Consider the following 16,763-nt stretch of genomic DNA (forward strand, 5'->3'; position numbering starts at 1 on the left):
TATGTGTGAGGATCAGGGGAGGGCACTGAGGACTTTGCAGGCTTCCTCTATCTTTCCTTGGGGTCTGGCTTGGACTCAGCTCATGAGGCCTGGGCATCACCAGTGGGCAGCTAGACCATACCACAAGTACTGTCTCAAGGCTAAGAACTGTGAGTCTGTTCAAAGTGGGATATTTAGGAGTTCACTGTATTTGATTTTCTCATGAGACATAAAAATTGTGTTATAAATCAGTAAAACAGTACAAAAAGTGAGAAATTAAGTAAGATTCTTAAATTGAAACAAAAATTAGATATTAAGACTAAAGATTTTTTTTAATTAAAAAGTTACCTTCTCTTTTCTCTGCCATGCATCTGTTCAATTCCTGTATTGTTGTTTTATCAATAGTCATATATATTTTAAGCTCATCCAATTCATCTTGAAGATTCATCCTATGAAAATTTGAACAATTAACAATTACATAAAATGCGTACACTAGTGAACAGTGCAGTAAACAAAAGCAGCAAAGACAACTGAAAAATAGGGAAGAATGGTAAGATAAAAGCAAAAATGAAGCAATTGCACATATTCATTAATTTTATCTGCATACAAATTCATTTCTATGAGGGTATTTTTTAGTACAAACTATCAACTGAATTACAACAAATATGCCAAATATATGAAATATAAACTTTTTTATTTTTGGTATTTTATATGTTTACATATTTCAATTACAAATAAATTTATTTTTTATATATAAAATTATTTAAATATTTAGGTATTTATATATAAATGTATATTACTATAGCCACTATTAAATTATACAATAACATATTATTAAATTTTTATAACTGCATAAATATTATTTATATATTTCTTTTTCAAACTATAAATTCATATATTTCAATATATAGCCTGAACTTTGAATTCACAGTTTTACCTTGGCTTTCTCTATGCTGGGATTATTAGCACGTAACAACATGACCAACAAAAGAACTATTTGTGGGAGGGCTGTTATTAGTCGGTACATGGCAAAACTACTAGATCAGAGACTACGAGAGGGAGAACTGTGTTGGGGGAAGAGGGAGAGAGGGAGAGAAGCAGAGAGGAGCAGAGGGAGGGATGGAAGGAGGGAGGAAAGGGTATAGTACACCAGTGTCATGACCATGGACAGGAAGCTACACAGCAGGGAAGGGGGAAGTTCATAGCCTAAGTGCTTCCATAAAGAAATTAGTGCGATCTCATACTGGCTTTTTGATATTGGCTATTTCCTTGATAAATACCACTTACCAAAGTTAAATCAAGATCAGGTAAACACTTTCAATAGGCCTATATCCCCTAAGGAAAGCAAAACAATTATTAAAAGCCTCCTAAACAAACAAACAAGCAAATCCCAGAACCAGATGGGTTTAGTGCAGAACTCTATCCAGACTTTCAAAGAAGAGCTAATATAAATACTCAAACTATTCCATAAAATAGAAACAGAAGGACCATTGCCAAAATCATTCTATTAGGCCAGAGATAAATAATTAAACCACACAAAGACTCAACCAAGATTTCCCTTATGAACATTGATTCAATAAAATGCCACCAAACCAAATCTAAGAGCACATCAAAAACATCATCCACCATGATCAAGCAGGCTTAACCCCAGAGATGGCAGGGATAGTTTAACAAATGAAAATCCATCAGGATGTAGAACAACAGGAACACTCCTCCACTGTTGGTGGGAGTGCAACCTTGTAAGTCAATTTTGCAAATTTTGGGAATCAATTTGGTGTTTTCTCAGACAATTGGGACTAGTTCTTCCTCAAGACCCAACAACACCACTACTGGGCATAAACCCAAAAGATGCCCCACCATGCCCATGCCTCGAGGACACTGTCTTAACTAGGTTCATAGCCGCTTTATTTACAATAGTCAGAAACTGGAAACAAGCTAGAGGTCACTCTACTTAAAAATGGATAAAGAAAATGTGGTATATCTATATAATGGAATTAATATTCATTTAAAAATGAGGACATCATGAAATTTAGAGGCAAATGAATGGAACTAGAAAAAACTATCCTGAGTGAGTTAATCCAGACCCAGAAAGACACATATGGTATGTACTCACTTCTAAGTGAAAAGTAGCCATAAAGTAGAGAATAACCATGCTATAACCCACAGACCTAAAGAAACTAAGTAATATGGAGGTCCCAATGAATGATTCTTAAATCTCACCCACAAAGGGGAAAAATGATCATCAGAGGTAGAAGGAGAGAGGGAGTGGACAGGGGAACAGGGATGGGAATCAGGTTTGGGGAAAGGGTGGAAGATGACTGGGAGTGAGAATGGAAATTAGTAGGGGGCGTCTACAGTACTAGCTAGAAATCTAGGACATTGAAAACTCCCAGGAATCTGTGAGAGTGACCCTAGCAATGGAGGTTATGGAACCTGAAATGGCTATCTACTGCAAATAGAAAATTGTTCCATTGGAGGGACTGGAATACCACCCCAGCCAAAAAACCTTAGACCCACAATTCGTCCTGCCTGCAAAATATACAGATGTACAGATGGAGCAGAAATTGAGGGAATGGCCAACCAATGAGTGAAGCAACTTGAAAACCACTTCATGGGACAAAGCCCACCCCTGACATCTGCTCTACTTGTAGACAGGCACCAAGCATAATTGTCTTCTGAGAAACTTTCTGCAGAAACTGATGGAAACTGATTCAGAGACCCATAGCTACACATTAGTTGGGGCTTAGGACATCCTATGGAAGAGGGGAGGAATGATTAAAGGAGCCAGAGATGTCAAGCACACCCCAAGACAACATACAGAATCAACTAACTTGGGCCCATAGGGGCCCAGAGACTAAACATCCAACCAAAGAGCATTCATGGGGTGAACCTAGGCAGTTCATGTGGGACTCCTAACAGGAGCAGCAGGGGCTGTCTATGAGTCTGTTGCCTGCCTTTAGATCCCTTTCCCCTAACTGGGCTTCCTTTCCTAGCCACAGTAGCAGAAGTTGAGCCTAGTTCTACTATAAGATAGTATGCCAAGGATGGTTGAGGCCTCTCCTTTTCTGAGGATAAATGGAGGATGAGAGAATATGGGGGAGAAGAGAGAGAAACAGAAAATAGAGGAGAGAAGTTTCAATTGGATTATAAAGGAAATGAATTAATAAAAAGAAGAGTGGAGGGAGAAATGAGAGTCTGAGAGGTGAGACTGAAGAGAATAACACATATATTAAGTATATCATAAAGCCTAAAATACCATAGGGTTGAAAGCTGACAGGAGTGGAAGCCAAGAGACAGACCCACAAGAAAGCAAAAAGAAGGCTTTCTGCTCCTCCTGTTCCAGAGACAGCCACATCTTCTCATGCAGTGCCAGACTCATCCTATAGAGATGGTGAAGGTTGGTATGAACAGATTTGGCCGTTTGTTACCAGGGCTGCCTTCTTTGCATCTGGCAAAGTGGAGATTGTTGCCATCAACAACCGCGTCATTGACCTCAACTGCATGGTCTACATGTTCCTATATGATAAGAATTTACCATGGCAAATTCAATGGCACAGTTATAGCTGAGAATGGGAAGCTTGTGATCAATGGGAAGCCCATCACCATCTTCCAGGATCCTGCTAACATCAAATGGGGTGATACTAATGCTGAGGATATCATGGAATCTACTGGTGTCTTTACCACCATGGAGAAGGCTGGAGCTCACTTGAAGGGTGGGGGCAAAAGGGTCATCATCCCTGTCCCTTTGGTCAATGCCCCCTATTTGTGATGGGTGTAACCCAGGAGAAATATGAAAACTCACTCAAGATTGTTAGCACTGCATCCTGTACCACCAACTGCTTAGTCCCCCGGCCAAGGTCAAACATGACAGCTTTGGCATCATGGAACAGCTCATGACCACAGTCCATGCCATCATTGCCACTCAGAAGACTGTGGATGGCTCATCTGGAAAGCTGTAGTATGATGATTGTAGGGCAGGCCAGAACATCATCCCTGCATCCACTGGTGCTGCTAAGGCTGTGGGCAAGGTCATCCCAGAGCTGAATGAGAAGCTCATTGGCATGGCCTTCCATGTTCCTAACCCCATTGTATCCATTGTGGATCTGACATGCTGCCTGGAGAAACTTCCAAGTATGATGACATTAAGAAGGTGGTGAACCAGGCATCCGAGGGCCCACTAAAGGACATCCTGGGCTATACTCAGGACCAGGTTGTCTCCTGTGAATTCAGCAGCAACTCCTACTCTTCTATCTTTGATAATGGGGCTGGCTTTGCTCTCAATGACAACTTTGTAAAGCTCCTTCCCTGGTATGACAATGAATATGGCTACAGCAACAGGGTGGTGGACCTCATGGCCTACATGGCCTCTAAGGAGTAGGAAACCCTGGACCACCCACTCTAGCAAAGATACTGAGAGCAAGAGAGAGGCCCTCAATTCCTGAGGAGTCCTTGTTCCAACTCGGGCCACCAACACTGAGCATCCCCCTCACAATTTCCATCCCAGACCCCCCATAATAGCAGGAGGGACCTAGGGTGCCCTCCCTACTCTCTTAAATACCATCAATAAAGTTTTCTGCACCCCCTTAAAATAAAAAGAAAGAAAGAAAACAAAAAAAGAAAGAGTTAAAGGACAATTTTAGTTTAAAGTAAGTTTAATCAAAATTGAGCCTGGTATGGCTGTTTCCTGAGAGGTTCTACCAGCACATCTGACCAATACAGATGCAGATACTCATAGCCAACCATCGGACTGAGCATGCAGAACCCAATGGAAGAGCTAAGGGAATGACTGAAGGAGCTGACGGGGATTGAACCCCATAAGAACAACAATATCAACTAACTGTACCACCTAGAGCTCCCAGGGATGAAACCACCAATCAAAGAGTATATATGGAGGGAATCCATGGCTCCAGATACATATGTAGCAGAGGATGGCCTTATCTGTCATCAAAAGGGAGGGGGCCCTTGGTCCTGTGGAGGCTCAATGACCCAGCATAGGGAGATGCTAGAGGGGTGAGGAGGGAGTAGGTGAGTGGGTGGAAGAGCACCCTCATAGAAGCAAAGGGGGAGGGGATAAAGGGGGTTGGAATGTGGGGAGTTATGGAGAGGTAACCAGGAAGGGGGACATCATTTGAAATGTAAATGAATAAAATGATTAATAAAAATAAAAGGTATACAAGAGAGATCAAGCCAGTATCTTCTTTCCAAACACCTACCAGCCCTGTAAAAAATGATTTTCCAATGAGATTTACCTGATGACCTCCAAGACACAAAACTTAAAAGAACAACCATCAAATTAATAAAATAAAAATCATGGAGTTTAAAGAAAACAAAAGGTAACAGCTCAGTAAAATTAATAAGAACTTAGCCATTCTGATTGGTGTAAGGTGGAATCTCAGGGTCGTTTTGATTTGCATTTATTTCCCTGATCACTAAGGACTCTGAGCATTTCTTTGAGTGCTTCTAGGCCATTCAAGATTCCTCTGTTAAGAATTCTCTGTTTAGTCCTAGACCCCATGTTTTCCTTAGGTTATTGGGTGTTTTTTTGGGGGTTGGAGTCTAACTTCTTGAGACCTTTATATATTTTGAATAACAGTCCTCTATTGGATGTAGGGTTAGTGAAGGTCTTTTCCCAGTCGGTAGGTTGCTCTTTTGCTCTATTGAGTGTCCTTTGCCTTACCAAAGCTTTCAGTTTCATGAGGTCCCATTTGTCGATCCTTGTTCTTAAAGCATGAGCCATTGGAGTTCTGTTTAGAAAATTTTCTCCTGTGCCAATGCATTCAAGGCTCTTCCCCATAGTTTCTTCTGTTAGATCCAGTGTATATAATCTTATGTTAAGACTGCTGATACTCCTGGACTCAAGCTTTGAATAAGGTGATATAGATCAACTTGCATTCTTCTACATATACCCTGCCTGTTAGAACAGCACCATTTGTTGAAGACACTTTCTTTTTTACCACTGTATGGATTTGGTTTCTTTGTCAAAGTTCAAGTGTGGGTTCATTTCTGGGTCTTCAATTCTATTCCACTGATCTACCTCTCTGTCTCTGTACCAATACTATACAGTTTTTTTATCATTATTGCTCTGTAGTACATCTTGAGATCAGAGATGGTGATTACCCCAGAAGTTCTTTTACTGTTAAGAATTATTTACACTATCCTGTATTTTTTGTTTTTCCATATGAATTTGAGAATTGCTCTTTCCATGTCTGTGAAGCATTGAGTTGGAATTTTGATGGGGATTGCATGAAATCTGCAGATTGCTTTTGGTAAAATGGCCTTTTTTATTATGTTAATCCTACTGGTCCATGAACATGGGAGATCTTTCCATTTTCTGAAGTCTTCTTCATTTTCTTTCTTCAGGGCCTTGAATTTCTTTTCATATAGATGGTTAGAATTGTTAAAATTATACCAAGATATTGTAAAGGGTGTTTTTCCCTAATTTCTTTCTCAGTCCATTTACAATTTGTAGAAAGGAAGGCTACTGAATTGTTTGAGTTAATTTTATATCCAGCCACTTCATGCTGGTGAGGGATGAGAAAGAGAGAGACTTCTCCATTGCTGGTGGGATTGCAAACTGGTACAACCACTCTGAAAATTAATCTGGCAGGTTCCTCAGAAAATTAGAAATAATTCTACCTGAAGACCCAGCTATACCACCCCTGTGCATATACCCAAAACATGCTCTACCATACCACAAAGACACATGCTCCACTATGTTCATAGCAGCCTTATTTGTAATAGCCAGAAGCTGGAAACAACCAAGATTTCTCTCAACCAAAGAATGGATGCAGAAAATGTTATTCATTTGCACAATGGAATACTATTTGGCCATTAAAAATAAGGACATCATGAAATTTGCAGGCAAGTTGATGTAAGTATAAAATATCATCCTGAGAGGGGTAACCCAGTCCCTAAAGGTATACGCATAGTATGTACTCATTGCTAAGTAGATATTAGCCAAAATATACAGAACATTCATGATGCAACTCACAGACTATATGAAGTTTAACAAGAAGGAAGTCCCAAGTGAAATTTCAATGCCACTTAGAAGGGGGAACAAAATAATCACTGGACAGAAGAGGGAAGGATGAGGGGAAGCGGGGGGGCAGGATCATGTATGAAGGAGGACAGGGGAGAATCACAGAGGGCCAGGGGAATGAAGAGAAATATACAGCAGAGGGAGGAGGGGGTACAGAGGGACATCTAGAAAGTCCCAGAGACCTTGGATGTGAGTGGCTCCCAGGACTCAATGGGGATGACCTGAGCTGAAATGGCCAACAGTGGAAAAATAGAACATGAGATTACTTCCAGATAACCCACAGTTGAGGAATGGGGCCACCTACCCATCTTCAATTTTTTTGACCCAGAATACTTCTTGTTAAAAGTAAATGCAGGGGGGTTGGGGATTTAGCTCAGTGGTAGTGCGCTAGCCTAGCAAGCGCAAGGCCCTGGGTTCGGTCCCCAGCTCCAAGAAAAAAAAAAAAAAGAAAAGAAAAGAAAAAATAAAAAGTAAATGCAGGGACAAAAATGGAGCAAAGACTGAAGGAAAGGCTATCTAGTGACTGGCCCAACTTGGAATCCATCCCACAAGCAGGTACCAAACCCTGACACTATTACTGATGCCATCTTTTATTCACAGACAGGAGCCTAGCATGGCTGTCCTCTGAGAGGCTCTACCAGCAGCTGACTGAGACAGATACAGATATTCACAGTCAACCATTGCTTTAAGGTCAGAGACCCCTATGAAAGAGTTATGGGAAGGATTGAAGGAGGTGAAGGGGATTGGAACCCCATATAAAGAACAACAAGATCAACTAACCCTGACACCTCAGAGCTCCCCGAGACTAAGTCACCAACCAAAGACCATAAATTGGCTGTTCGATCGCCCCTGGCATGTACGGAGCAGAGGGCTGCTTTGTCTGCCCTCAGTAGGAGAGGATACACCCAATCCTATAGAAAATTGATGCCCCAAGGAAGGGGGATGATAGCAGACATGAGGGATAAGTATGGTGGTTCGGATTGGGGTGTCGAAGTGGGAATAGGGGAGCACTCTCTCAGAAGTAATGGGGGGACTAGGAAGGGGGCAACATTTGGAATATAAATAAATAAAGTAATTTAATAAAAAAGAAAGAAAGAAATTAAGAAGAAAATTCAGGGAAAAAAACCTGCCTGAGTGATGCCAAAGAAACCACAAACTGAACCTGATAGAAATGATGAGGACCATCCAGGACCATCCATCTCATCCAGGATGAGAGAACAGGATTAAGCAGAGAGGCAGAAACACTAAAGGGGTCTCAAGCTGAAAAGAAGATGGAATTGAAATATGACAAACTCAATTAGAAAACACAAAGGCTTAAGATAATGAAGAGGAGCTAGAACAAATGAGCAAAAAGTTTATTTAAAAAAAAAAACACAGGAAAGGAACATAAAGGAAATATGGGATACTATGAAAAAAAACTTCAAACTATATGCATACTTGAGGGAGATGGCTCCCCAGTTAATGTCATGGGCCATACCTACAACAAGATCATAAGAAACAAAACAAAACAAAACAACAACAACAAAAAACTCCCCCAAAGTAAGTAATGAAGAATTCATGCAGATACAAAAAGAAAGTAATATTTAGGACTAAAGACAGGAGTGAGTACAGAAGGACTGTGAAAAGAAATATGAAAACATAATTAGTAAGATAGAAACTACCATTGAGAACACTAACACCACCATAACCATCACAGTAATAATTAACACACATATTTCAATAGAAACTTTAAATAGCAATGGCTCCAAGTCTCTGATCAAAAGACTGAATAAATGATGTGGAACAAAACCCCATCTATTTTTGCATCAAGATGTGCACCACAGTAGAGTAAGAGGAGAGGCAAAAGTACTCATATCAAATGGACCCAGGAGACAAACAGGTGTCACTTGTCCTAATGTATGACAAAATGAACAATAATAGTGATTGATGGTAATGAGTGTAATAACAATAAAAAAAAAACCCAGAAAACATGAAGAGGTGTACCATTCTAATAAAGTGAATAGTTAACCAAGAAAATGTTAATATCCTAAATATATATGCACCAAACTCTGTGGTGGCCAATTTCTTAAGAAATCAATAGCTGGACTTAAAGACACAGATAAACATAAATCCATTAATAGCATGTGATTTCAATGCTCCACTTTTTCCACTCTGCAGATCATCTGGACAAAACTAAACAGAGAAACATCAGAATGTGTTACTGTATATCAAATGGACTTCACAAATATCTAAAGTATTCCATTCAAAAAACCAAAGAATACACTGTCTACTCAGCACCTCATGAAAACTTTCCTAAATTAGAGCACATCCTGGGATATAAAACGAATCTTTACAAATTCAAAAAGCCTGAGATCACCATTTGTGCCTTATCTGGCCAAAATGCAATAAAACATAAAATTAACAGAAAACAGCTTTTTAATGAATACACAGATTCATGGAGATTAAACAACTCATTACCAAAAGATAAATGGATCAAAGTAGTGAAGCGGAAACTTTAGGGTTCTTCGGAGAGTCACTTGTGTCAGATGGTGTTCTCCTGGGGCAAACACACGAAGGAGTGTTTTCCTGAAGTGGATAGAGGTGAAAGCCCAAGGAAGACTCATTGAGCAATGTTTCACTGAAGCAGACACAGGAACGAGGATGTTCTGCTAAGGCAAACATGTGAAAGGCCTTACGTCATGTAGTTGAGCTACATTTGTCACGTTCAGTGGACTGGAGCTGACTGGACGCACATGTGTGAGACCTGTGCTGAGGCAGAGCACCTGGTGCTTGGAGGGAGAAATGGGACTTGATGGAGTGAAGAAGAGAGAGCTGGGCTGGCACAGCAACACTGCTGGGTCTTGCACCTTCCCTGACCCCTTGCTTCTCTGGGAGAGGCACAGCCAAGAACTTTTCTTGGTGTCCCTGTTGCTCCCTCCTGCTGACTCATGCCAAAGCTTAGGGCTGGCTGTGTCTGCTAGGTTCTGTCTCTGCTGTTGCTAATCCAACTCTACCAAACTGGACTGCTCGTGTATCTGTGAAGGGTTTGCGAATGGATTGAGCTACTGCATACTGCTAACCTGTGAACTGAACTGCCAATTTCAAGACAGCACAAACAGCAGTTGCTCCAAAGAACCTTTCTGAACAGGTCCACTTCACCCATCTTTCTTTTTCCACTAGCTGTGGTGGGTGGTGGGCTACTGGGGAGGTTAAAGCTTTCAAGAAACATCATTAAAAAAGTTTGATTAAAAAAAGTTATAAGAAAGCAAAAAAGAAATAAAAAACTTTCTGGAACTATATAAAATTAGAAACACAATACAACAAAACCTCTAGCACATATTGAAAACAGCCCTATGAAGAAAATTTATAGCTCAAAGTTCCTCATTATTAGAAAGAACCTAAATAAGTAGCTTAATAACAACGCAACTCAAAACTTTAGAAGAACAATCCAAGTCCAATCCCAATAGATGGCAAGAAATATAAGAAGAGCCTAAATCAATGAAAGAGAAAGTAAGTAAATAATTCAAAGAAACAACAAATCCAAGAGCTGGTTCTTTGAGAAGATCAACAAGATGAAAAACCACTAACAGAAAGAAAGAGAAAGCCTAACCTAACAGGATCAGAAATGAATATTGGAAACACCAATAATCAAAATGTTATGGAAGAATATTTTTAAAGCTTATACTCAATTAAGCTGGTAAACATAAAAGAAATGGATGAATTTATAGATAAAATCCAAAAGTCAAACCAGGAAAACCCAGAAATCTAAACAAATCCATACAGCTGAGGATATTGGAAAAAATGTGGTTGTTAGAATTAGAATGGACTCCATATGTTCACATATTTGAATACTTGGTCTGTTCCCCAGTTGGAAAGCTGTCTGGGAAGTATGAAGATATATGGCTTTGTTGGAGGAGACATGGTCTTCTTGGAGGAGGGATGAGCTAGGGGGTGAGCTTTGAGGATTCAAGAGCCTATAGCATTCCAGTTGGCTCTCACTCTGTGTCTTATGGTCCTTATTTCAACAATCAAGCTCTCAGGTAAATTTCTGTGCCTACCTGCGTACCCGCTGTCATACTCTGTACCATGATGCTCATGGAATTATCCCGACACTCTAATCAAGTCTCCAATTAAATAATTTCTTTTACAAACTGCCTCCTACACATATACAGCAGATGACTCTCAAGTGTGGGTTCAGTCAGCAAAGATGCACCTAATCCTCAAGAGACTGGAGGCCCCAGAAAGTTTAGAGGTCTGGTTGGGTGGGTGGGGTGGGGACATCATTGTTGAGACAGGGGGGCAATGCGGGGGATGGGGAGGAGGCATGTGATGTGGAACCATATGGGTGTAAACTGGGAGGGAATAAAGTATGGAGTGTAAAAATAATTAATAAATTAAGTGATTTATACAATACCAGCCAATCAAGAAGACACACTAGCTTGGGACCAATGGGACACTGGTGGAGACTGTAAAGGGTGCTTGCTTGCTGAGAATTAATAAGAGAGCTTGATCCAGTGGGTGTTCCAACCTGCTCCCTGAGTCTGAGTCTTTGATTCCTCAACACCTCATCCCAATAGCCCAATGGTGAATGATTGTTTTGATGTGTCCTTGAATGTAGCTTGCGAAAAATTTATTCAGTATTTTTGTGTCAATGTTCATGAGAGAAATTGGTCTGAAGTTCTCTTTCTTGGATGGGTCTTTGTGTGGTTTAGGTTAAGCATAACTGTGGCTTCAAAGAATGAATTGGGTAGTGTTCTTTCTGTTTCTATTTTGTGGAATAGTTTGAAGTGTATTGGTATTAGGTCTTATTTGAAGGTCTGAAAGAATTCTGAACTAAACCTATCCGATCCTGGGCTTTTTTTTTTTTTTTTTTGGTTGAGAGATTTTTTTTTTTTTTATTAACTTGAGTATTTCTTATTTACATTTCGAAAAGTGTTATTCCCTTTCCCGGTTTATGGGCCAACATCCCCTCCCTCCCCCTCCCCCCCCCTCTTATGGGTGTTCCTCCCCATCCTCCCCCCATTGCTCGCCTCCCCCAACAATCACATTCACTGGGGGTTCAGTCTAGCAGGACCAAGGGCTTCCCCTTCCACTGGTGATCTTACTAGGATATTCAATGCTACCTATGAGGTCAGAGTCCAGGGTCAGTCCACGTATAGTCTTTAGGAAGTGGCTTAATCCCTGGAAGCTCTGGTTGGTTGGCATTGTTGTTCATATGGGGTCTCGAGCCCCTTCAAGCTCTTCCAGTTCTTTCTCTGATTCCTTCAATGGGGGTCCTGTTCTCAGTTCAGTGGTTTGCTGCTGGCATTCGCCTCTGTGTTTGTTGTATTCTGGCTGTGTCTCTCAGGAGAGATCTACATCCGGCTCCTGTCTGCCTGCACTTCTTTGCTTCATCCATCTTGTCTACTTGGGTGGCTGTATATGTATGGGCCACATGTGGGGCAGGCTCTGAATGGGTGTTCCTTCTGTCTCTGTTTTAATCTTTGCCGGTTGAGAGACTTTTAATGAATGCTTCTATTTCTTTAGGGGTTATGGAACTGTTTAGATGGTTTATCTAATCCTAATCTAGTATCTGTCTAGAAAATTGTCCATTTCATCCAGATTTTCTGCTTTTGCTGGCTTTTGTAGTAGGATCTGAAGACTTTTTGAATCTCTTCTGTCTGTTGTTATGTCGCCCTTTTGTTTCTGATTTTGTTAATTTGGATAATGTCTCTGTGCCCTCTGTTTAGTCTGGTTAAAGGTTTTTCTATCTTGTTGATTTTCTCAAAGAACAAGCTCCTGGTTTTGCTGATTCTTTGTATATTTCTTTTTGTTTCTACTTGGTTGATTTTAGCTCTGAGTTTGATTATTTCCTGCCATCTACTCCTCTTGGGTGATTTTGCTTCTTTATCTTCTAGAGCTTTCAGGTGAGCTGTCAATCTGTTGTGTAGGTTCTCTCCAATTTCTTTTTTGAGACACATTCAGAGACATGTTTTCCTCTTAGCACTGCTTTCATTGTATCCTATAATTATGGGTATGTTGTGCCTTCATTTTTATTAAATTCTAAAAAGTCTTTAAATTTCTTTATGTTTTCCTTGATCAATTTGTCATTGAGTAGAGCATTGATCAGCTTCCGTATTTCTGTTCCTTTTTTTTTTTTTTTTTTTTTTGTTACTGAAGACCAGACTTAGTTCATGGTGATCTGATAGGATGCATGGGATTATTCAATCTCCTTGAATCTACTGAGGCCTGTTTTGTGACCAATTACATGGTCAATTTTGGAGAAGGTGCCATGAGGTACTGAGAAGGTATATTCTTTTGTTTTATGATGACATGTCCTATTGATGTCTTTTAAATCCATTTTGTTCATAAATTCTGTTAGTATCACTGTGCCTCTGTTTATTTTCTGTTTCCATTATCTGTCCATTGATGAAAGTGGTGTGTTGAAGTCTCCATTATTGTATGTGGTGCAATGTATGCTTTGAACTTTAGTAAAGTTTCTTTTATGAAAGTGGGTGTCCTTGCATTTGTAGCACAGATGTTCAGAATTGAGAGTTCATCTTGGTAGGTTTTTCCTTTGATAAGTATGAAGTGTCCTTCCTTATTTTGGATAACTTTTGGATGAAAGTAGATTTTATTTGATATTAGAATGTCTACTCCAGCTTGTTTCTTGGGAACATTTGCTTGTAAAATTTTTCCCAGCCTTTTACTCTTAGATAGTAGATGACTTTGTCCCTGAGGTACATTTCTTAAATTCAGCAAAATGTTTGGTCCTGTTTACCTATCCAGTCTGTTAGTCTATCCCTTTTTATTGGAGAATTGAGTCCATTGATGTTGAGAGATACTAAGGAATAGTGAGTTTTGTTGTTAGAGGTGGAATTATGTTTGTGTGGCTATCTTCTTTTGGGTTTGTTGCAGGAAGATTACTTTCCTGCTTTTTCTAGGGTATAATTTCCCTCCTGGTGTTGGCGTTTTCCATTTATTATCCTTTGTAGGGCTGGATTTCTGGAAATATATTTTGTAAATTTGGTTTTGTCATGGAATATTTTCATTTCTTCATCTATGGTAATTGAGAGTTTTGCTGGATATAGTAGCCTGGGCTGGCATTTGTGTTCTCTTAGGGTCTGTATGACATCTGTCCAGGATCTTCTAGCTTTCATAGTCTCTGTTGAGATTTCTGATAGGTCTGCCTTTATATGTTACTTGATCTTTTTCCCTTACTGCTTTTAATATTCTTTCTTTGTTTTGTGTATTTGGTGTTTTGAGTATTATGTGATGGTCCAATCTATCTGGAGTTCTGTAGGCTTCTTGTATGTTTGTAAGCATCTCTTTCTTTAGGTTAGGGAAGTTTTCTTCTATAATTTTGTTGAAGATATTTACTGGCCCTTTAAGTTGAAAATCTTTGTTCTCTTCTATACCTAGCACTGTTAGGTTTGGTCTTCTCATGGTGTCCTGGATTTCCTGAATGTTTTGGGTTAGGAGATTTTTGACTTTTGCATTTTCCTTGACCATTGTATCAACGTTTTATATTGGATCTACTGCCCCTGAGATTCTCTCTTCAATCTCTTGTATTCTGTTGGTGATGCTTGTGTTTATGACTCCTAATCTCTTTCCTACATCTTCTAACTCCAGGGTTGTTTCCCTTTGTGATTTCTTTATTGTTTCTATTTCTATTTTTAGATCCTGGATGGTTTTGTTCAATTCCTGCACCTGTTTCATTGTGTTTTCCTGTAAATCTTTAAGGGATTTTTGTGTTTCCTCTTTAAGGGCTTTTACTTGTTTACCTATGTTGTCCTGTATTTCTTTAAGGGAGTTATTTATGTGCTTAACATCCTATATCATCATCATGAGATGTGATTTTAAATCCAAATCTTGCTTTTCTGGTGTGTTGGGATATCTAGTATTTGCTGTGGTGGGAGAACTGGGTTCTGATGATGCCAAGGAGACTTAGTTTCTGTTGCTTAGGTTCTTGCGCTTGCCTCTCAACATCTGGTTATCTCTTATGTTAGATGCTCTTGATGTCTCTGACTGGAGCTTGTCGCTCCTGTGGGCCTGTGAGCCTGTGATCTTAGGAGTGAGAGGGCTCCTGGGAGAAGAGCTCTCTCAGGGCAGTTTTGGGTCTGAGAGTCATGGGGCAGCCCCAGCTCTGGGTGCAGTTCCTGGAAGGGTACTTCCTGTTCCAGGTTACCCTGTAGCTCCCCAGCCCTGTGCACTCCAGATGCATCTCCCTTTAGATTGTCAGTCAAGAGAAAGTGTGGTCGCACCTGTGGGCTGTGAGCTTAGTAGGGAGAGAGATCCTGGCAGACCAGCTCTCTTCAGCCAGGTTTTGCACCGAAGAGCTGTGGGACAGCACCAGTTCTGATGCAGATGGAGACTGGAAAAATCCTGTCCTAGGCAATCCTGCAGCTCCTCAGCCCTGTGTGGCCCTGGTGTGTCTCTCCTTGAACAATCGATGGAGAAAGTGGGGTCCCACCTGTAGGCTGTGGGCTTAGGAGGAAGAGCGCTCCTGGCATACCAGCTCTCTGCTAGCAGGTTTTGTGTCTAAGAGCTTTGGGACAGCTCCAGCTTGGGGAGCAGGAGACTGGAAAGGTCTGATCCTAGGCTGCCCTCATGAACTGATAACAGTTCGAAGGCAATTCCTTGGTACTATTGGACATATATGTGCCACAAAACAAGCTTAGGTCTATATTATTTAGATTATACAAAGGCTAGCTCTAAATGGAAAACAGAATCAAGTAAAAAAGAAAAAATTATATAAATTTAAAAATATGGGATAAAATGCTTATAGTTCGAGGTCAGAGAAATAATCTGGAGATATAATATCAAAGTCATGGTAAATAAAAATAAAAAATTCAGATTTTATTAAAATTTGCCATTTCCAAATGACCTGAGAAGTGGAAAAGGAAATCTACAGAATATGAAAAATGTATTTTAAAATCACAAGTGATGCTCCCAAACCTCATGGGAGACAGACCTCACCACCTGGACAGGTGGGCACTCCTGAGACTGCAGAGCAGGAGAGACCACCAATACTGCCCACCCCTGCCCACATCCCTGGCCCAAGAGGAAACTGTATAGGGCCTCTGGGAACCAGAAGGTAGGGGCACTCAAATGGCAGATCCCCTGCGGTCCAGACACTGCCCGGACCTCAAGGGACCCAGTCAAAAGCTCCCTGCACCCAAATCCCATGGGAGGGAGAGCTAAACATTCAGAGGGGCAGACACGCTTGGGAAGCCAGAAGACACTACACTCTGACTACATTTCTGACTCCAGAGGAAAACACCAAATGCCATCTGGGACCCCGGTGCATGGGGGCCCTGGGAAAAGGCAGCACAGGCCCTCCTGGTTGCCTCCCTCACGGAGAGCTCAAAAGCAGCCCCCCAGGAGCAAATTCAGCCGCTGGACCACAGGTCAGACCAACTTTTCTACTCCAAGCGACCTGCCTGGTGGACTCAGGACACAGGCCTGCAGGAACAGCTGAAGACCAGTAGACAGGAATGACTACAAGCCCGAAAGCAGAACACTCTGTTCCCATAACTGGCTGAAAGAAAACAGGAAAACAGGTCTACAGCACTCCTGACACACAGGCCTATAGGACAGTCTAGCCACTGTCAGAAATAGCAGAACAAGGTAACACCAGAGACAACCTGATGGCGAGAGGCAAGTGCAGGAACCCAAGCAATGGCACATTGGAGCCAAATTCTCCCACCAAAGCAAACACTGATTTCTAAACACACCAGAAAAGCAAGATCTAGATTTAAAATCACATTTGATCATGAAGATGGAG

At 40.8% G+C, this 16,763-nt stretch overlaps 1 protein-coding gene across 1 annotated transcript in view; it reads right to left on the reverse strand.

Annotated features, from left to right (window-relative positions):
* The window catches only part of Cntln (centlein), a 253,142-nt gene that overhangs the window by 97,708 nt on the left and 138,671 nt on the right, over positions 1 to 16,763 (reverse strand). Inside the window, exon 13 of the mRNA XM_032902276.1 lies at positions 328 to 428. Within this exon, the coding sequence (XP_032758167.1) occupies positions 328 to 428 (101 nt within the window). The remainder of the gene's footprint in view (positions 1 to 327; positions 429 to 16,763) is intronic.

Source organism: Rattus rattus, chromosome 1 (assembly GCF_011064425.1).
Source record: "Rattus rattus isolate New Zealand chromosome 1, Rrattus_CSIRO_v1, whole genome shotgun sequence".
Lineage (NCBI taxonomy): Eukaryota > Metazoa > Chordata > Mammalia > Rodentia > Muridae > Rattus > Rattus rattus.